Raw genomic sequence first — 20,637 nt, 5'->3', positions numbered from 1 at the left:
CAGAACAATAATCACTGACATGATGAGCTGTCGCGTGGGCGGACCGGCGACCGCAGGCCAGGGGACATCTGCCTGAGCCTTGAGCTTTCGGGCTGAGTGTGGCACCCCGGGCTCCTGCCACGGTGTGAGTATTCACCGTCGAAGAGCCACTCTAGCACGGAGCTGGAGTGCCGCTGTGTTGCCGTGGTCGCCTGGGGCTGTCCTTCCTGATGTCTCCCCACCTGGGATTTTTCTTGACTGTGTGAGAACCCATCTCCTTCCTGAAGACCCCCTGAGACTGGAGTCCAACCCAGCAAGGTCACACATTGAGCCTCTGGGGCCTGCGGACCACACCCTTTGCTCTGTCCTATCAGGAACTGTGCTGGAGATCCGGGGCCAGGACCCCACGAGAGGGGAGGCTCCTGAAAGCGTTCACCATTCCTCAGCCTGCTGGCATGTCCCAGGGGAGCTCCAGTGTGGCCCAGAGGATGCCTGGGCAGGGGGTTCGGTGCCAGATGTGACCGAGAAGGAAAATCGGTCAGCTCCCTGGGTACCACTCTCTCCCATGGGCTCTGCCCGGGGGTCACACCACCACCGCCCTGGGGTGTGCAGTTTTGCCGGGGAGCTCCATGGCTCTCTTCCCGTCAGCCGTGCCCAGACCACCCCGCCTGAGTGCAGCCACGTCCCAGAAGGCTGAAGGCATTCAGAAGATCCCTCTTCTCACTGCCCACTCATCCTCGTGGCCTGGAGCCCCTCCATGCATCCCACCCCCCGCCACCCCGCTTCTCTTGCACTTGCTGCCTTCAAACATGACTGGGGTCTTGCTTGGAAGAGGTAGGGGTGCTGCTGAACTCCGCGTGCCCTCCCCGCCCGCGCCGGGGAAGGAGGACCCGGGAGGGCAGCCAGTGCGGGGCCTTGGGGAGGGTGGGCCCTGCCCTACACGGTGATGTCACCCCGCCGGTGCAGAATCCAGGCTTTCAATGCCAGTGACAGCGCTTGCTGAAAAAGTGCAAATGTTTTCTGCTTCTTGTAATCTACTTCTTGCAAATATGAGCACTCTGGAAAAAGAGATTTATTTTAATAATGGGAATTTTAGGGGTTTTTGTGCAGCTAACATGGTTTTATTACTCTATATCCTTGCCAGAACGTGCATTTTAAGAGTTTCGATTCAAAATTAAATATGACCTCAGTGTTTTAAAATACAATTACATTAACTGTCCATTTAATAGTTGCTGAAGATTTTTTGGCCCCAACCATGCATCCAGTATACTTGTGCGATGTGAGATGCAGCAGTTCATTCTACTGCCCCGCTAACATGTTCCAGGCAAAGCGATCCCCAGGAGAACGCAGGCTCTTCTAAGTCATTCCCAGGGAGCACTGCGGCCCTGTGGGTGGAGCCATGCTTCTCTGACTTGGGGACCGTCTCCCGTGCAGCTGTGCACATCAGCTTCTAAGACGGAGCGTGAAAGCTGTTACCCCTGAGCCGGGAATGCAGGTCCAAGGAGGCCATGCCCTTGTCGCATCCTCAGTCCCTGTTCCGAGATTGAAGAGATGCTCTCTGTGCTTGCTGAGCTGCAGACGGCTGTTCGGGGTGGTGCTGTGACAAGGTTGGCCCGCAGCTGTGTGCGCATGCGTGCTTTTTGCTGTCGGGCAGGACTGCATCAGGCCCTACGGGCACCCACAGGGTGATCTTATCTTGTGTGTGCTTGGGGGCATTGCTTATTGAAAGCGCAAGCCCATTCCTTCAACAGGGCACAGGTCTGGGGTCTCAGTGCCTGCCCAGGGGCAGAAGGGTGATGATGGGACAATCCCGACCATCCCATCCTGGGACTCCCTGCGTGGGCTCCCCACACCTTTGCATGCTCTGCTTCACAGGGGTAATTCCATCTCCTGTATAGCATGGTTTTGCCCCAGTGAGTTGCTAGGGTCTGCGGTTTGGGGGTCTCCCTCCAGGCCCAACAGGTCCTGCTCTTCCACTGGCGACCCCCACCCAGGCTCATGAGACACCTGCAAGGGTACCAGAGCGGCCTTGGCACGTTGGGGTGACGCTCAGGTCCCAGGGTTGGCCTTTGCTTTGGTTCATCTCACTGTGCAGACGACTGCTGCCTGTAAGGACCCTCTGCAGCTTCTGACCGTGGACTCCTACCACAGGGAGCAAAATTGGGAGTGATGGCCCTTCCCTGGGCTTGCACGAACTTAGTCTGCTACAAAATCCGAAAAGGCAGAAAAATGTGGCTTCCACCGTTTAGAAACTCTTTGTCGGGTTTTGTTCCCCCAGGGAATGGTTTTCAGCAAATTATTCATTGGAAAAATGGAATCTGAAATGCAGGTGCTTTTCGATGCAAGAGCCGACCTAGCCGCTGTAGTGCCTGCATCTCGTCACTTGTGTGTCCCGTGGGGCAGGTGGGTCGCCCCAGAGAGACCCCAGGCGAGGGCCTGGGGCTGGGATAGCCCTGGGGCTGGTTCTGTAGCTGTATTATTCATCCCAAGCCCTTGTGGGAGCAGCCTTCCTGGGGGGCCCCCCATCCCCACCTGCCCCCGCACAGCACCACAGGCCAGCTTTCAAAGCCACTCAGAGCTGTGCTGTGGCCATGATCACTCTGGGCCCTGACCATGGGTCATCCTGGACCTGGACGTTGCCTTGGCGGAAGAATGGCATATGGACAGGTCCCTGGGGAATTGAGTGTAGCTAATGGGCCGTCATCCGGGAGCCTGAGTGCCTGATGTACCAGATCTCTTCCTAGAAGCTTCCAGAATGTAACAAAAGCAGAAAAGACACAGATTCCCAGGGTCAGTATTCCAGAGGCAACCCAAGTGCTATGTGGACGTGTGCCATTCAGAACCAAGCAAGGGGCCGTGAGGGCGGCCAGGGGTGGGCCAGGCTGCGTGGTGCAGTGGGGGTGACCCCGAGAGGCTGCTCACCTGTGGGGTCTTTAGAGACACTTGTCGTTTCCCTGGCTGACCCGGGTCATAGATGGCCTGGCTTACACTGCTCCTGACTGTGCCCTGAGCTGGTCTCCTGCGCCTGTGTGCCCTGTTGACACTCACTTGTTGGTAGAAACAGCCCTTTAAGAACTGCCATCCCCCAACCCACAGGACACCACTCTTCTCCCAGGAAGCTGAGCAGCCTGCAGTGACACCCAGCAGTGGGCCTGCTCGCGTGCTCCGGACACATACCTTGATCTTCCTTGACTATGCCAGTGGAGGAAGGCGCTTGAGTACCCCCTGCCCCCCTCTCTGCCTGTGGCCTGCTGTGACACCCACCCCTGACGAGGCAGGCTGGGTCTGAGCTATGGGTTGCTATGGAAGGGTGGAACTGGAAGAGTGAGCAGTTTGGCCGAGCGGGGAGTGACCACCTATGGAGGATGCTGCTAGCAGGTGCTCCGCTGAGGGTCTCGTGCGTGTAGGGCGAGCTTGGAAAGCTCACGTGGGTGACTAGCAGTTGTCCTGTTTGCAATCCAAGTCCAGCAGTGAAGCCCTGACGTCTTTCACATACACCGGCACTGCTTCTTCCGGGGCCTGTGAAACGGGGGTCGTGCGTAGCTACCTGAGCACCTTTGGGGACACGCACACTTCATGCAAGTCCTACAGACTTGACAGAATGACTCTTTAAAAGTTTCACATTTTTACAGATGTATCTGTGTGAGCATTTTCTTCACAGGAAGCGAAACAAAGCTGGGCAGAGGAGGTGCCTCTGGAGCGTGAGATGTTAACAGGCTCTTTGTGCTGCTCGGCGGCGGGAGGCTCAGGCAACACAGACATAAGGCTATTTGAACTCTTTATTTGCCGCATTTGCAATATTAATAACCGCGTTTCCAGAAGTTGTCACATCAAGTAAAAGATCTTCATCCCAGACCTGTCTTTGGGGGCCAAATTGAGACTGGATGCATGCATTTAATAAATTGTAGTCTCAAGTAGTCATTTTTGTAAATAATTAGTTTCAGTGAAAGAATAAGTTAGCATATTGTATGCATCCAGTGTTGCAAGTGTACATACAGCAAACTTTGGTATTAATCAACAGTCAAGCGCCGCAAGTGGGGTCTCATACATAATGAATTGTGCTTAAGCCCCGTGGGTTTCTTGATAGAAAAATAAAAGAAAACACAGTGTAGTAAGCTTTTGAATAAAATTTAACTAGATTGCTTTGCATCCTGTAATTGTTTTGGAATCATTGGGGACCTGATCGCTCATCTATAGTTTTGGGGTATTTTTATCTTCATCTGTCAAACAGTGGAGACTTTTAATGATATGTTAAAGTGTTGATAAAATACAATTTTCTTTTTAATGATTTGAACATTTAGGTGGAAAGCAAATAGGCTTTCTGAAGGCATTCTTGTCTGCCAAGTGTACTATTTAATTGTCTTTTTAAAAATGTTTTATTGCTGCTGAAGCATTTTTAAGAATCAATTATTTTTAAATATGTACACACATATATATGTATATATATATGTATATGTACATTTCTTTTGGGGAGGAATTGAAAATCTGCTTTGGGTTTTCTGTGTTGCTTTTGGTTGGAGGTTTTTAAGCCACAATAAATTCCTCTGTGGTCTTGTTTGCGTTCTGACATCAATTTGAGCCCCAATTTTGAAGGCTTAGAATGCCCATTAAAAATGGGACCCGGTTATAGCCACATAACTGTGACCACCCAGAAAGTTGGAAGTGAACTGAATCTGAGGTCGCCACTTCCTCCTTGACTCGCTGGTCTCCGAACACGGGTTGTGGGTGGCTTCTCCGTGGGAATTGGTATCTACCTAGGCAGGGCAGGAAGGCCAGCGGCAGCAGGGAACCAACCAGGGGAGGAGCAGCAGGCAATGCTGAGCTCCCAGCCCGGAGGGCCAGCGGCCCACAGGGAGCAGCTTCAGCACGTTTCCCACAGATGTTTTACGAGCCCCGGCATGTTTCTGTCCGGTACGCGTGTGTCCCATTTTGCCCTTTGCGCACAGCTGAGTGCCTGCTCTTCATAGGGCTGTGTAGGATTAAGTGTGAACACCCTGAATCATGGGCAGGGCACAGGGTCCCCCCTCAGTGCTGTGAATGGCACCAGACCAGCAGGCCAGGCCATGCCTGCAGGAGGACCCCCTTGGACTGCACGCCAGCAGGCCAGGCCGTGCCTGTAGGAGGACCCCCTTGGACTGCACACCAGCAGGCCAGGCCGTGCCTGTAGGAGGACCCCCCTGGACTGCACGCCAGCAGGCCAGGCCGTGCCTGCAGCTAGACCCGCTGGGTGCCCTGGACTGCACACGGTGCTGTTGCAGCTTGTTTTCTTCCTCCGGCCATCAGCCCTTGAACTCCTCTCTTTTCCCTACTTCACAAACCTCTGCTGTGATGGCGGCTGCACAGCTGCTGGCAGGCAGCAGGGATCCGGGTTCCTTGGCGGCCGTGAGAATATTGCCCATCGCGTAGGGAAGGCCCTGCGGGTGTGAGGGAAGCATCAAACCTGAGACTTCCCCTTGACCAACAGGTCACTTCATCCTCCCTGCCTGCGCAGGTGGTCTCAGACCCCGTGGAGAGGGACCTGCCTGCGTGGACGCTCCCGCTCTGGAGCTGAGAGCGCCGTGGGACAAGACTGCAATCCAGTTGGAACAGAGTTGCAAGGCTTTGTTCAACCTCCCCGCTGAACGACATGAGCTTTAGCGATAGCAGGCGGCATCGTGCAGTGTGGTCTTCAGTCCTGGCCCGGGAAGGAAGATGCCTGGGCTTTAGCAAGCAGGTGTAATTAAGTGTAGGACAAATCCATCAAACACAAGGAGCTCTGCCAGAGATCTTGTAAATTGGACGTAATCGTGCCTTTCCCGGCGATGCTCAGCGGAGTCCCTGCGTGGAGTGCGGAAGGTCACCTCTGCCACAGTCCCAGCATCGTGCAGGGAACACATGCCTGTGGGAGCCGGGGTTGTCGGACACGCTCTCCTGGACCTGCGGGGGGCTCCCTGTACCCCACACTGCGCATCCAGGAAGGGGAGGCAGCCGGCTCGGCCCAGGGGACGTGTCTTACCTCAGGACGACCCAGGTGCTGGTTCAGCCACTCAGCTGCTGCTCCCCTAAAAGCCCTCTGGCACATCCCTGGAGCCCGCACGGCCTCACTGAGGATACAGCCTGCATCAGCTCCCTTGGGGTGGGGTCTCCTTGAATGACCCTCCAGTGTCACATCCCAGTTCCCCAAATGGTGGTGCCATCCCCAGTGGAAGTACAGGCCTCGTGCGGGAAGCACGCCCTTGCTGACTTAGCCCCTTGCCCAGCCCTGGCTGAGCTTGGAGGAAAGGAGGTTGGCAGAATGAGTCTAAGCAGAGATGTCCCTGGAGTTGTGTTTGCGTGCCCACCCGGGGAGGGGGCAAGGACCCCCTGGAGCTCCTCGGATTGGGAGAAGCACCAGGGGGCCTGCGCCGTTTCAGGACCCCAATCAGTAGTGCTTTCCTGGAGCCCGTGGCGTTGGAGGGCGGGGGCTGGGCTCTGGGGAAGCCATGGCCGTGGCCTTGAAGGGAGCACAGGCCGGGAGGCTGGTGATCAGAGGCGTCCCAGGGTTCACCGTGGGGGTCTGGAGGCACTCCCCCACAGTCAGGGCGCCTGCAGGGTCCCGTCACGCCACATCCCTCCTGGGGACGAGCCAGCCGCGGGGCTGGAGGAGAGGGCAGGACCGGGAATCAATTTCATTTTCTCATAGAAATGGAAATTTGTGTCGTGGCTTTAAAAATCTGGTTTTATGTGTGTGTTTAATGCCATTCGTTTTAAATGTCGTATCGTAAATCCTCACTTCGGAATCAAAGATGTTTAATTACGTCTCACCCGTGAATCGTTATCTAATGCCAAGAGAGGAAGAGTGCGAGAGGAGCAGCCACGGAGTAAATCAGGGCCTGAGATCTTTAGCAGAAGCATAAAACATCAATTTAAGATGAATTTTACTACTATAAAAATTCTTCAGATATCCTGTTAAGAGCGGGAAGTGCTCAAACAGCTCACGTTGATTCCCTGCAGAGCGTGGGGCAGGGCCGCCTACCTGGGCGGGGCCTCAGAGGGCCTGCCCCACCTGGGCATCTCCAGGAACCACCTGAGGCCCGGCGTCACCTGTGGGCCCACAGCCCAGCTGGCCTTGTCCCCAGGTCCCCAGCCCTCCAGCTCAGCAGGGCAGAAGCCCAGGGCGCCTAGCCCAGGCGGCCTGGTGTGACAGTCCCACGCCCAGTGTTCCTTGCACAGTGCCAGGGTGGCACATGCGCGCCTCTGCTGTCCCCTGCACTGGCCTCAGGGCCCACTCCTCTGGGGACCCCTCCCACTCCCCCAGCCACAGGGTGCTGCCTTAGCACCCCATGAAGGTGGCATGGGGGAGGAGAGGCCAGCACATCCCCTAGCTTCTCCCTGGGGCCCGTGGGCCAAGCCATGGCCATGTGGGCCTGTACTACGCTGCAGGAGGAGCCCTGGGGCTGTGTGCCCTTCTCCATGCCAGCCAGAGACCCTGCATGGCGGAAGCACTGGGCAGCTACACCCAGAGAGGCCCCGTACAGAGAGCTCCGAGGCCGGTGGGGGAGTGGGGCAAACCCTGCAGACAGAGCAGCAGCACCGTCGGTGGGAGCAGCCAGGAAGGAGGTGACCTTGCAGTGCACACAGCGGTGATCTCCAGAGGTGGGCAGTGGCCAGGCACAGGGGTCACAGGGCCCGTGCTGCGGAGCCAGACTCATGGGGGGACACGGACACGGAGAAGAGCTGGAGCAGGGCTCAGAGGCCGCGTGGTGCCCGGAGCGCTGCACACTGCGTGGGCAGTCCATGGTCCTGCCCTCTGCTGTGGGGTGCCGTGGGTGAGGCTGTGTCACTTTTGCTCCTGTCATTGCCAGCCTGCGGGGCCCTGGCCCACAGGGGCGGTGACTTCCTGGTGTCTTCCGCCCCACCCCCTTTGCCTTTTTGCTCTCAGGACACCTGTTGGGCAGCTGGTGCAAGCCCAGGGGCACTTCCAGGTGGGCCTTGCCTCCAAGCAAGGGGGCAAGCAAGGTTCCAGAGGCTTACTGAGCTGTCGTCTCTTCTTGCAGCCCCGCAGAGGTTTCCGCTCCTCCTGAGGCTCCCGGAGGCCCACAGAGAATGCCAGAGCCCCTGCAGCAGTGCGTGGCCTGGCTCCACGCCTACTTCCACGAGCCCGCGGCCATCCCAAAGCTCCCTCTGCCTGCTCTGCATCACCCCATCTTCCAGCAAGGTCGGTACCCCCGCCGCTCACCAAGCGTCTGCCAGCGAGCCTGGCTTGTTAGCACTCATGGACCAGGCCCTGTGATGGGCCAAGTGGCCACTTGGGGTGGCATATGGCTGGACAGGGGCAGGAGCACTTTCAAGCCCCGCCCACACCCAGCGATTGTGTTGGTCTTGGCACCCGATCACATAGTTCTTGGCAAAGGCAATAAGATGACACAAGCAGGTCGACTCCAGGCTGACTGGCTGAAAGGCTTAAACAGGAACACATCTGAATGGTGACAAGCTTTTCTGTCAACTTCTTGTTAACCTGACCGTGTGCCAGCCACTCAGAGAGGGACGCTGACTGGCGGGGGCCAGTTAGCCACTTCCCTGAGCTCGGTCAGTGGCAGGGAATCTGGGAGTGTTGCAGCGTCCTAGATCCGTTAGGAGGTCGGACTTCTCAAACTTGCCGCCTGCCCCAGAGGGGACTCCAGGACTGCTGCCTGAGAGCCTGTGAAAGGCACTTCCAGTTCGTGGTAACCTGGCATCGGTGCCCAGACGTGGGCACTCATGCCAGGAGCGTATTGTCATGATCCGTAGTTGATAGTCGTTTCAGTGCAGGTGAATATGTGTCCAAGTGCAGACGTATGTACGCAGACAGACACACGGGTCCCTGAGGAGCTAAATATGGTGAACATAATGCAGGCTTGAACTTCAGGGCGGGGTTAACCCCAAGGAGCTGAATGGCGCTCTGTTTGCTGCTCTGGGTCTTAGCCAACATGGGGACGAGCTGGGTCTCGGGGAGCCAGTGGAAGCCCCTGAGGTCACTGTGCAGCAGGCAGGTGCTCTCAGGAGACCGGGCACCAGTCACAGAAGGGTTTCTGCCAGTGCAAGCCCCAGTGTTTCCAGAAAGGGGCCCCCTAGAAGGAAGGTGGGCCTGGGCAGGCCAAAACCCTCCCCATCTGTGTCTGCCAGCGGGATAGGCAGGGGAGCCACGCAGCTACAGGCCCCCAGCCCAGCACATGGTCCCGCCCACTCTCCCCCTGGCATGTCCACCTGCCGCTGCCTCCTTCCTGACAGGCATGGGCCAGGGATGTTGCTGCAGAGTCCCAGCCACCAGAGGGCTTTGGCTTTTCCAGCGGGGGCTCAGGGACCTTGTAGCTCTTGCCAGTTTGGGGTTCGCATCCTGGATTCAGGAGGAGGGCACAGAACCGCCAACCAGGCTGGCCCGGGGTGTCGTCAGCAAGCACACTGAGATTGAATGCATTGGAACATGGAAGAGTTGCAGCCTCTTCATCAGGGTGGGGTCCTGAAGACCCTCAGCTTTGCTGTAGGTTCATGCGCAGCTCAGTGTGCAATGTGGAGGGACGAGCTGCCAGGAACCACCCGTTCTCTGATCCCTGCCCTGACCCTGGCCCCGCCTGCCAAGGCCAGGAGAGAAAGGTGCCTCCTACAGCCCTGGATGGTCTAGGACAGAGGAGCAGAGCGCCTGGAGTGACCAGCTACTCCCAGAGCTGCAGCAGCCACACCAGGATGGGCCCCCGCCATGTGTGCTGGGCCATGAAGGTGCCTGGGCCTCCAGCACAGTAGCCGGGTCAGCTCCAGCAGGAGGACAGACGGGGGCTCCGAAGGCAGCTTGTGGGTGGTTAGGGAAGCAGCAGGAGACCCACGCTGCTGGACGGAGGGCGTGTTCACTCCTTGCCAGGCTCTTGTTTCCACAGTTGGCTGTTGCTCTACGTGTTCTTGCGTCTTGCGGCTCGGGCCCGCCGCTCTTTTCCAGGCTCCTGTCATAGGAGGCAGCAGTCCTGTGCCACCGTGACATCATAGAAGCTCTTTCCTCTGGGTCACTCTCGTCAGCTTTGTGTTTATAATGAATTTGTTTTTCCCCAAAACATACTTCTTTAGGGTTGGCATGCCTTTTTTTTTTTTTAAGATTGATTTGAAAGGCGGAGAGACAGTGAGAGCTCTTCCACACACATTTCTTTCTACTCCCCAACTGGCCACAGCAGCCCGAGCTTGGCCAGGCCACAGCCGAGGGCATGGAGCGTCACCCACATCGCCCAAGCGGATGGCAGGGTTCCAAGCACTCGAGCTGTCCTCTGCTTTCCCAGGCACCTTCACAGGGTGCTGGATCAGAGCTGGAGCCACCAGGGCTCCAACAAGCACACCAGGAAGGAGGGTTGTGGGGCTCGGGCGTCATAGGCTGCGGCTTAACCGACCGCACCACAACAGCAGCCCTGGAGCTGGCTGAAGTGCGTGCTTCCTCAGCACCCTTTGCTGTGCAGTGACACTGCGAGCCACAGCCTACGCTCAAGCAGACAGAAGGCAGTCGCCGCTGTGATTGGTTCGTGTTGTGTTGTGTGTGTCCGTTAGAATGTTGCACTCGGCTCAAGTGTCGATCCTTGCCCTCCCGCTCATGTGCCTCGTGAAGAGGACTAGTTGCTTTATCTAACCTGCACCCTAACTCTACCTTCAAGGTTGATGGCCAGGAGTCTGCAGTAGCAGCACTCAGGATTGGTCAAAAGCATTCTTTCTGCAGAAAGTTCTAGGAGAACAACCTATAGAAGCCCAAGATGAACCTCCAGGTGCCAGCGTGTGACAGTACCCTTGGAGCCCGGGCCATGTAGCCCTGGTCTGACTCTTTGAGCCCCCTCTAGCCCTTCATTGCACAAGGGCACACGCTGAGAGCCCTGCTGGGGTGGGTAAGAAATGGGTTTTCCCATCATGCCCTGTGCCCCCAGTGCAGCCCAGGAGGGAACAGTTCATCACCACCTGTGTCCCCTCCAGAGTTGTCCTGTAGGGTACCAAGCCCGCCACAGGGCACCCAGACTGGCCTGGTCCTGCCGGCACCCCCCACTGCCCTCACAGGGGGCCAGCCGTGGCTGTTAGTCACCCCCTCTAGGCCCCCTTGCCTGGCACCAAGTACCTCTCCAGGGAGTGGCCCCAAGTCTCCCATCTTCATTCTGTCCTGGCATTCTTGAGTCTGCCCGTTGGGTCACGAGTCCAGCCCAAGTGTGTCTACAGTGGAATGGTGGCCACCAGGGGCGTCCGCTCATGAACCTCCCAGGAGCTCCTCTTGTCCCGTCACATCCAGTCCCTGCAGAAGTCCCCAGCTCCTGTGCAGGCCTCGCTGGGCCCGGAGCTGCGTCTGTGGTGCTGATGGGCAGTGGCTCTGTGGTCCCTCTTGAAGGCAGGCTTTGGGAACTTCTGCCCAGTGGAATCGGAAGATCTGTGGACCTCCTTCCTGTGTCAAGAACAGGCTCGCTACACTGCGCTCAGTCCCAGTGGGCACAGCTGGTGCCCAGATGGAGCTGGGCCTTTGAGCTGCTTTCCAGAAGCAGACATGTAGCTCTAAGTGGGAGGACCAAGACCTGATCCTGGGTCAGAGCACATGAATGGCAGCCCGTGAACTTGAAGGAGGCGAGAAGAGTCCCCAGCGTGGGGAACCCCTGCCACACCTACGCCTTCCCATCCTGAGGGGTTACCCAGCATGTGCCAGGACCCAGAGCCTCAATGGCGAAGGGCCCCAGCAGGTGCTGAAGGGCCTGCAGTGGTGTGTGGGCAGCACAGGAGCACAGGGCCCCGGAGGGGACTGAAGCGGGGAGAGACCGTCATTCTACTCAAGGCCATTGGCTTGTCACCTGCCCAAAGGGTCAGAGGACTGTGTCACAGAGTGCAGGGTGGAAGGGCAGGTCCACAGCTCTGTTCTGCCTCCTGCAAAGCTGCATGGAGAGGCCAGCACCGTGGCACTGCAGGCTCATCTTTGGCCATACCACCAACATCCCATACAAACACTGGTTTGTGTCATGTCTGCTCTACCTCTGATCCAGTTCCCTGCTTATGACCTGTAAAAACAGCAGAGGATGGTTCAGGTCCTTGAGACCCTGTACCCATGTTGGACACCTGGAAAAGTTCCTGGCTTCAGATCAGATCAGATCAGCTCCAATTGTTGTGGCCCATTGGAGAAGTGAACCAGCAGATGGAAGATCTCTCTCTCTCTCTGCTTCTCTCTGTAAATCTGCCTTTGCCATAAAAAATTAATTAATTAAAGATAATCTAACTGTGTGGAGCACACGACGACCCTCTCCATATGTCCTCCTGCTCGTAAAGTCAACGCGCTCGCTCCCTAACTACCTGCCTGGCCCGCCGGTCCATCCTTTGAGTCATCCATCAGTCAGTTCCAGCCTCCAGGGGCACCAGCAGCCCTGGAGTAGCTGGGCACTGTGCCCAGTGGGAGGGGCTCCCAGCCCCAGCAGGGGGTGCCTGCAGGGCCCCTTGTGGGCATGCAGTCCTTCTCCAAGTTGGTTCTGACCCATCCATGTAAGACTGACCTGTGCGGGCTGCCCCGTCAGGGTGCTTGGTAAGAACAAGCACGCCTCCCTCAGCCTTCTTGCTGGACCAGACAACTGTACTTGCCGCTGGCTGGTTCATATGCCCCTGTCCCAGGTGCCCCGTGCACTTGCTGATCCTTTGTGCAGCACTATGAGGCAGTGGTAGCCACCAGGCATGCAAGCAGACAGCATAGGTTGTTCCGTGGCTCAACCCTCCTCTGGGCTGGGGAGAAAGTGCTCAAACCGTTCTAAGAGACCTGTCCTCCTGACCCCCAGGACACGTGAGAACCTTACAGCTGGCAAGCGCACACACCTGCTCCGAGAGTCGTTACAGTAGTGAGTGCCTGGGAGTAACCTCGCAGTGCACGCACTGCTTCCCTACGCTCGTCTCACTCCCTGGGTCCCAGCCGTCTAAGTGTGCATGTTGCAGAAGCCTGTTGCTGTTTGCTGATAACTTCTGTCCTGTCTTGTGAGGATACTTCCAGAAAGTCACAGAAAATAGAAGTAAACAATTTTGACACAAAAATGTTTGGAACACATGCACATGATGTTTTCATGATCGCCCTCCATGCACGCCCTGCTCACACGTTCTGGTGTGTAGCCTTGTGGGAGGGCGGCAGAGCCGACGTGTAACTCACTGCTCTGAACCGGAAAGAGTCAGCCCCTGCAGCTCACAGCCCAAGGAGTCCGCTACCCGGGAGGCCGCAGGGCAGCCATTCAGCGAAGATAACCAAGCCTTCGGAGGCTGCCCAGTCATTTCCCACCAAATCTGTGTTTCTCTGAACTGGACAGATGAGGTTAAGCCATCATCATTGACGCCAGCCTCCCACATGAGCGCCGCTACCCATCCCAGCTGCTCCGCTTCCCGTCCAGCTCCAGCTCCCCGCTGCTGCCCGCTGAAGGAGAGGTGGGCAGTCCAGGCTGATCCTCTGCACCCACGTGGGAGACTCCTGGCTTGTGCTTTGCTTTCCTGGTGGCACGACTGTTTGGAAAATACACTAGCAGGTGGAGGGCGTCTCTCTGTTTCTCCCTCTTTCTGTGCAACTCGGACTTTGAAATAAATAAACCCATCTGGGAAAAGAAAAGCCACCAGATGAATGGCACGATTGGTCCCCTGGAGAACTGAGCCCCACGAGGGGCTGCTTCAGGGTTGAAATCTAGCCAGCTGTGTCTGAGGCAGACCCAACCTGAGACTGCCATGGAAGGGTCTAGATTTGTACACCTTCCTCCTCCCCTGGAAGTCCTGGGAGGGTCCCTGCCCCCCGCCACCATCTGCTGAAGTGGGCAGAGCTGAGCACAGAGCTGAACCCTGGCCCCCTGGACAGAGGGCCCTCTGACCCATCAGCCCAGGGCGCCCAGGGAGCTGCTGACGGGCAAGTGTGTCTTGACCAACGACGTGGTCAGTGTGAGTCTCTCGAGGCACGCCTGAATCCTGGGAAAGGTTCCAGGAGAGAATTTTCTCAGTGGGACAACTGCCACAGGCATCGCTTAACCAGACAGGTGATGAAGTCCGCCGCTTCCAAGCCCCGGTGGGTCGAAGTCGGGCCTCCGTCGCACTGAGCGCTCCTTGGGACATTTGGGATTACAGGGGCTGCTTTATGAGAAAATACATTGCAACTTAACATGTGGCACGGCAATAGTCAGCGAAGCTTGTAAGAACAAATCGCCCTTCATCTTGCAGGCCTGAAAACAGGCCGTCCTCATTGTCCAGCTTAGCCTTGTGCCCCTTCTGCTCTGAAGCAGCACGGGGGAATGTTAAAGCAGGAATTTCCTCGTCCATTTTAAAGCTAAGGACTTTGTACACCAGTGTGCATTTTAGAGTTCGTTACACTGCAGCCATTAGGTAAGCTTGGGCCACTTCGGAGCAGTGAGCAGAGGCAGAGCTTGCTGTCAGGTGTTGAATGGCCACATTTACAGCTAGATGTGTGTTTTGAACCGAGCAGTCATCAACTGAGTTTCCTCTGCTAAATGTGTTTATGAAGCAGATATTTTAATAAAACACGCAAGTCATCAGTTTGTTAAACTTGCAATTATTAGTATAAAATTAATGATGATAATGCTAGAAAACTCTTTGTTTCTGGAGCAAATATTCCTGGGACAGTCCAACACGCGCAGCTCTGTAAGCAGGCTGAGGTGGCTCTGAGGCTGCCACGGGTCTGTGCCCCTGCCAAGACGGTCTCCCTTGTCCAAGCAGGGCAGCCCCTGGTCTCTGCAGAGGTGGCCATCAGTGTGGGCACAAGGCTGGCTCTGTGCCCTGCTTCAGTGCAAGGCAGAAGACAGAAGAACCCAGTAAACAAGAGAGGGTTCCTTTCTGGAAACCTCTCTGAGACTTTGTTCAGTTGCCATGTCAAGGCCAGCATCCCTAGTTTTGGGAAAGTCCTCAGCCAGTGTGGGTTCAGACACTAGGCTCGTCACTGTGGGTCTCTGGTACTGGCATCAGCCGCTGCACCTGCTGGTGTTGGCAGAAAGGACCCATCGAACGCATGTGCCCACCTGTGTATTGTCTGCTTCCAGCTCAGAGCCGTGCTGGCTCCATCCCTCACCAGCAGCCGGGCAGCCTACCCCCTGGCCTTTCCTGACTTGGGCAGTTGTGTGGCCTCACCACCAACCTCAAGGACAGAGAGGCTTCCGCCAAGATGTGCACTCTCCACAGAAAATCCACATCCCTTCCTCTTGCCGGGGTGAAATATGCAAGAACCAACATAAATGGCATATCCTCCCTCTTTTCTTTTTTCCCCAAGAATTGGGCCTTTGATGTTGAAGAACAGCTAGCCTGGAAGGCCGTGGCTGGAAGGCGGTAGGCACCGCACCTATTTATGGCAGATGGAACACAGCACAAATCTCACTCAAGATGATGGTGTCATTAGTTTGTGAATCGCATCCTTGGAAATAACTGTGGAGGAGCCAAATCGGTTTAAAAGAAGATAACAAAATGGCTTAAGCTACTTAGGTTGAATGCCAATTATATTTTAATATTCAACCGAGCATATTTTACTAAGAAAAAAGGCGGCGTTGACGCATGCATAACTCACTGGCAGCGTCGACCAGCTGTGCCACTGTACTCTGCGAATCACTTTGTGCATTTTAGTAGCATGGTAATTTAGTGGAGGACTACCTGAGTGATGGCATTTTCAATGAGCAGGTAATCTACAGAGAATTTTTATATGGTTATGAGTTCTGTGCTTCAGCCCGGCAACACAAAAATACATCAAGACCAATTACAGTATCAACTTTCAGTGTGATACCCCTGCCACGCAAGTACATGTATTTCTGCCCCAGGCATTTCAAATTGCATCTAATTTGAAATCTTTGGGGTTTTAATTAAATTTCAGAATATATGGAATTCTTCATTAGTACCTGCTCTGAATAGCAGATTGCCCTTCTCTCAGCCGCTCGTTAAAGAAGCAGGCTGCGGTAAATAGCTTGTTCGGGAGCTGATGGTTTGTGGGGCCTGGGTATTGGAACAGAAATGGTGAAATGCAAAATAATATCAAAAAGATTATTAGTCCAGGGAGAGTCTCTTGATTTGTATTTTAATGGAATTTTACATTTCTCTTAATGATTTGCAAATTGTCCTCTGATTATAAGATGCATTAAGCTTTTCATTTTAATGGCAGGGACACAGCCATGAGCAGACTTTTTCCTGTCTTCTTTTTAGAGTACTTCCCTCCAGCAGATAAATATTGAAACCATTAACACCGTTTGATGTACATTGCAGTCGGCATCCAGGACCTGGGTGGATGGCAGTGGTCTCCCAGGCGAGAGCACTGGCCGTGGACCCCAGCTTTTCTGTCGGGGACAGAGCAGAGCTGGAGTGTCCCTTCTCTTGTGGGAAAGGGGACATGCTTCTGACGTGGCTCCGGGAGCTGGCATTGGCTGTGTGAGCCCTGAAGCACCTGGGCTGCCAGTGGCTTGAACTGACCATACGGGTCTCCCCGCCCCAGTGCGGGGGTGCTCAGCCTTGCTCTGCAGCCCGGGAGGTTGCTGGCAGTGTCTTCAGAAGCCCGTCACGCGTTTCCATCCAGACCTGGTGTAGTGAGCCCAGTTCTGTTAGTGACTGGCCTCGCTGCCCACAGCGTGACCCCGACCGACATGGAGCACCTGATGTTGGCCTGACCTCTAGGATCATGTCTCAGTTCAGAGGTCAAGATGTGCCTGAGCTGGGCTAAGGGCGGGTTGAGTGCCTTCTGCCCCGGCTTCCCGATGTGTCGAGCCTTAGCCCAGGGGGTGCCCTGTGTAGAACCCAGCAGCTCTGCCCAACGGCGTGATTGAAAAATGGGCTGATCTGTAAGGCTGAGACCAGGCCTCACTCGGTGGGGCGCCCCATGCCCAGCCAGCCCCTCTCTTTGGAGCAGCTCTGTTCAGTTGGGTTGCTGCGTAGGCAGACAGACCTGGTGTGCCCTTAGCCGTTACCATAAGGGCTCACCTTCCCAGGACTAGCTGTGCCCAGTGGGGTCCTGTCTGTGTGCCAGGAGTCCCAGGCAATGTGGAGCCAGGGCATCCAGCTGGGTGAGTTGCTATACTGTGTGCCATTTTGCGGCACTAATGTGGAAGACAGAGCCATGCCGACTGCCCAGGTCACCCCAGGAGACAGTCTCATTTGTGGTGTGATCTGAGGGTGACTGTGACCACGTGTCACAGGCTGGGGCCCAGGTAACTCGTGGTTCCTTGCCACGGTGCTGGAGGCTAGGGGCCAGCAGGGCGAGTTTCTGCCGAGGCCTTGCTCCTTGGCTGGCAGCTGGTCACCTGCTCCCCATGTCCCCACACGGCCTCCATGGACCCTGTGCTCCTCTGCTTGTGTGAGCTGCAGTTAGGCGTGGTCAGGGACACCTCCCAGTCTCACAGGAGCCCCATCCCCTCCGACAAGTCCCCGTCTCCTCCCCGTCAGACCGGGCTTGGGGCAGATCAGGGCAGTTAGGGCAGATACCACCCAGCCCGTCATGCCCGTGGCGTGTCTAATGATCACAGAGGAGCAGGTGCCCCAAGCCCCCAGCCATGCCGGCAGCCTGGGCAGCCAGAGCTGCCCTGTCCTGGGCGACCAGGCGTCTGCAATGCACAGGCCGCGTCAAGGTCACGCTCCCTGAGGCACCCCCACCTGCCAGGGTTCTGGGAGGGTGGCTGCCACTAGCCTGTAGGTACTCAGAGACAGTGTCCTGGTTTGTGGTCTCTCTCAGAAGAAACTAGCTAATGGGGCCAATTAGTATTTTAATTGGACAAAGGACGTCTTCAAACTGTCATGTCTTCTACCTCCTTACTGTGAAGTTCTGGGCCATAATGAATGCGTGAAGGGACTTCAGGGCTCTGGGGTGACAAGGTCATAGTGCTGGCCCCTCCTGCCTCAGCTCAGCCCATCACCATCTGGGCTCAGGGTCACTGCCCCCACCTTGTCTCCCAACACACCTGGCTCTTTTGTCTGTCCCTTTGTAGGCAGCTCCCAGACACCAGCAGGCATTGTGCACCTGCAGTGGGATAGCACAGGTTGGGGGGAGGGTCAGTCAGCAGATGACTGGACCTCAGTCCCCCACTGTGGTGGCCCAGGCTGTGCCTGTGAGCAGATGTCAGCACCCCGGCTGGGTGTGCTCCGGGGGCTGCCAAGGAAAGACATTCATCTCTATCCAGGTACACGTGAACAAAACGCAGAGCTGAGTGCCGGCCCCCTTGCTAATGGACCCCTGTCCCCGGATCTGGGGTCCGCCTGAGGCTGAGCAAGGTTGAGCCCAGCCCCATGCAGGGAGCCCGGGAGATTGCTGGATGTGGAATCCAGGGGTGGGACAGTTCCTACTCTTGGTCCCTAGCAGCAAGATCAGGTGGATTCCTCTTGAGTTGCCTTCTTCCGGATGAGAAGGGGAGTCAGGACCCAGGCAAGGTTCAGTAACTCTAGTTGCTGAGTATACTGATGGTGAGCTGGTATCCTCGCTGAGTTTATGGTGAAACACTTGTTTAAACTGGACTTGTGCAGTACAAATGGTGAGGGACAGAACTGTGCACCCACCACCCAGAATCAAAAATGGGACCTGCTGCTAGTCTCACAGAGCAGCAGGTCCGTCAGAGTCACTCGTGTCTGCCACTAATGTTCCATGCATCTGGTTTCAATTTAAAAATGTGTGTATTTGAAAGGCTTAGAGCTCAAGGCAGAGAGCAGAGACAGAGAAATCTGTTGATTCACCCCCAAATGCCTGCCAAAACCAGGGCCCAGAACGCTTATTTGACAAGGACTCAAGTGCTTAAGCCGTCACCTGCTGCCTCTCGGGGGGTGCCTCAGCAAGAGACCGGGGTGGGAAGTGCAGCCGGTACTCGAACCCAGGCACGAGTTCCCCACGCAACACCCTAGCCACATCCTCACGCCTGTCCTGCACACGCTTTAAATGAATAGAACCGCATCAGTGATGCCCGTGACTTGTTCCCATTTGGGATCCTGTTGCGATTATTCCAGTGTGTAACTCTGCAGAACTTCCGGTCACAGATGTGGCACTGTTTACTTAGCAGCCTGGCCAGGCGGATGGATTCTTCCCCATTTTTTGCCTTTAAATCGATGATGCTACAGATATGCTAGTAGATGTGCCCTCGTGGTGTAGCTGGCTAGAATTTGTGGGCTGAGTTGGAGAAGAAGGAGCAGAGAAGAAGTTCCAGAAGTGACCCTGCTACGAAATGCAAGGCCCCACATGAGTGTGGAGCCCGCCTGAGCCCTGGCGGAGCCTGGGCAGCTGCGCGCTGGACCAGTCCAGGGCTGCTCTTAAACAGTAGTTGCCCACAGTCAGATTAATAAGGATATATTTTGAGTTTTACAGCAATTATAGAAATTATATATGTGTGTGTATATATATATATCTGACAATGGCACAAGAAATGAGACTGGAGAAATAGACAGTTGTGTTTTTATTGTAAACAACTGTAATATTATCACAAACTGAAATATAACCCAAAACATGTGTCTCAGAAGCCAGCAGGAAAGATAGAATAGAAAGCTGATTCTTTAAAAAGGAGGAAATGAAGAAAAAGAAGACAGGAAGAACAAAAGTTGGTCATCTTAAATTACGTTAAACATAAATGGCCTTGAGACAGAAGTACAAAGACATAGATGAACGGACTGGCTGCCAAGTCAGATGTACATATTCGCTGCAAAACGCACACCCGTGCAACTGTGGGAGCGCTGAGCACAGTGGGAGATACGTAAAATAGAAGGCGGAACTGTGTTTTCAGATGCATAGTTATTACGTAGACTATCTCTTAAAATTTTGAAAATACTACTAAATGAATTCAAGCTTTTGAGAATTCACTTTATAAAATTGTAATTATATAATGGAATATAATTTTAAATGATCATATTCATAATAGTTTCAAAAATAAAAAGTATTTAGCATCAATAAAAGATATGCAGGACCTCCCACTAGATAAAACAAAACAAAACTGAGAAAGAGGCCTGAGGGGGGGGGGGGCCTTGGTCACCAAGAGTCCATGTGGTCCCAGGTCCCCAGTGACTCCTTGTGTTGCACAAGTCCAGAGAGGTGTAAATTGCTGGGGTGTTTGGGGTGGTTCATTAGAAAGCAAAATGCCCTGACTTGAAGCGTAATCAGGACCCTGTGGCCAGGGTGCCACTCAGAGCAGCCAGCAGGTTCAGTCTGTCCAACAGAGCGTCCCCAACTGGAGGTCCTTCCTCAGAGACATTCACCCTGGCCCTTGCCTCATTGTACCCAGAACAGGGTTCGGACCACGTCCGATCCCTAAGTATGAAGCTGGACTCTAAAGCTTTTGGAAGAACACGTGAATGTGTTTGTGATTTGGGCGGGAAGTTTGTGCAACACTGAGAGATGAAGCTATGAAGGAAGTCGTTCATGATCTTCATGACATTGGCAGGTGGAAGCTCAGAATTGGAGTGGCTTGGATGCCAAACTTGGGATAAGGGAAGCTCAGCCAATAAGTCTATGCAGGCGTTAAAAAAAATCCAAGAAACTCCAGGACCAGGAACACATGCGATCTCAAACAGGGTGCACGCGGGTTACTCATTCTGTGATGAGAAAGCACACAGACGTGCCACAGAATGAGACATTTTTGCAAAGTGTCTGCCTGACAAAGCATCCATTTGTAAGTAGAGGGGGGGTGCCTATAATAAGATCCCAGCCCGGTGGGTCATTGCACAAAGACTAAGCATTCTTCTCCCAGTGGACTGTGAAGGTGTTGG

At 55.1% G+C, this 20,637-nt stretch overlaps 1 protein-coding gene across 1 annotated transcript in view; it reads left to right on the top strand.

The window, feature by feature from the left end:
- The window catches only part of MGMT (O-6-methylguanine-DNA methyltransferase), a 207,821-nt gene that overhangs the window by 163,387 nt on the left and 23,797 nt on the right, over window positions 1-20,637 (top strand). Inside the window, exon 3 of the mRNA XM_040991923.1 lies at window positions 7,995-8,155. Coding sequence (XP_040847857.1) covers window positions 7,995-8,155 — 161 coding nt within the window. The remainder of the gene's footprint in view (window positions 1-7,994; window positions 8,156-20,637) is intronic.

This window comes from Ochotona curzoniae, unplaced genomic scaffold, assembly GCF_017591425.1.
Source record: "Ochotona curzoniae isolate NIBS_2020 unplaced genomic scaffold, NIBS_Ocur_1.0 contig_66, whole genome shotgun sequence".
In the NCBI taxonomy this organism is placed as follows: domain Eukaryota; kingdom Metazoa; phylum Chordata; class Mammalia; order Lagomorpha; family Ochotonidae; genus Ochotona; species Ochotona curzoniae.
This window is presented reverse-complemented; position numbering and strand designations above follow the sequence as displayed.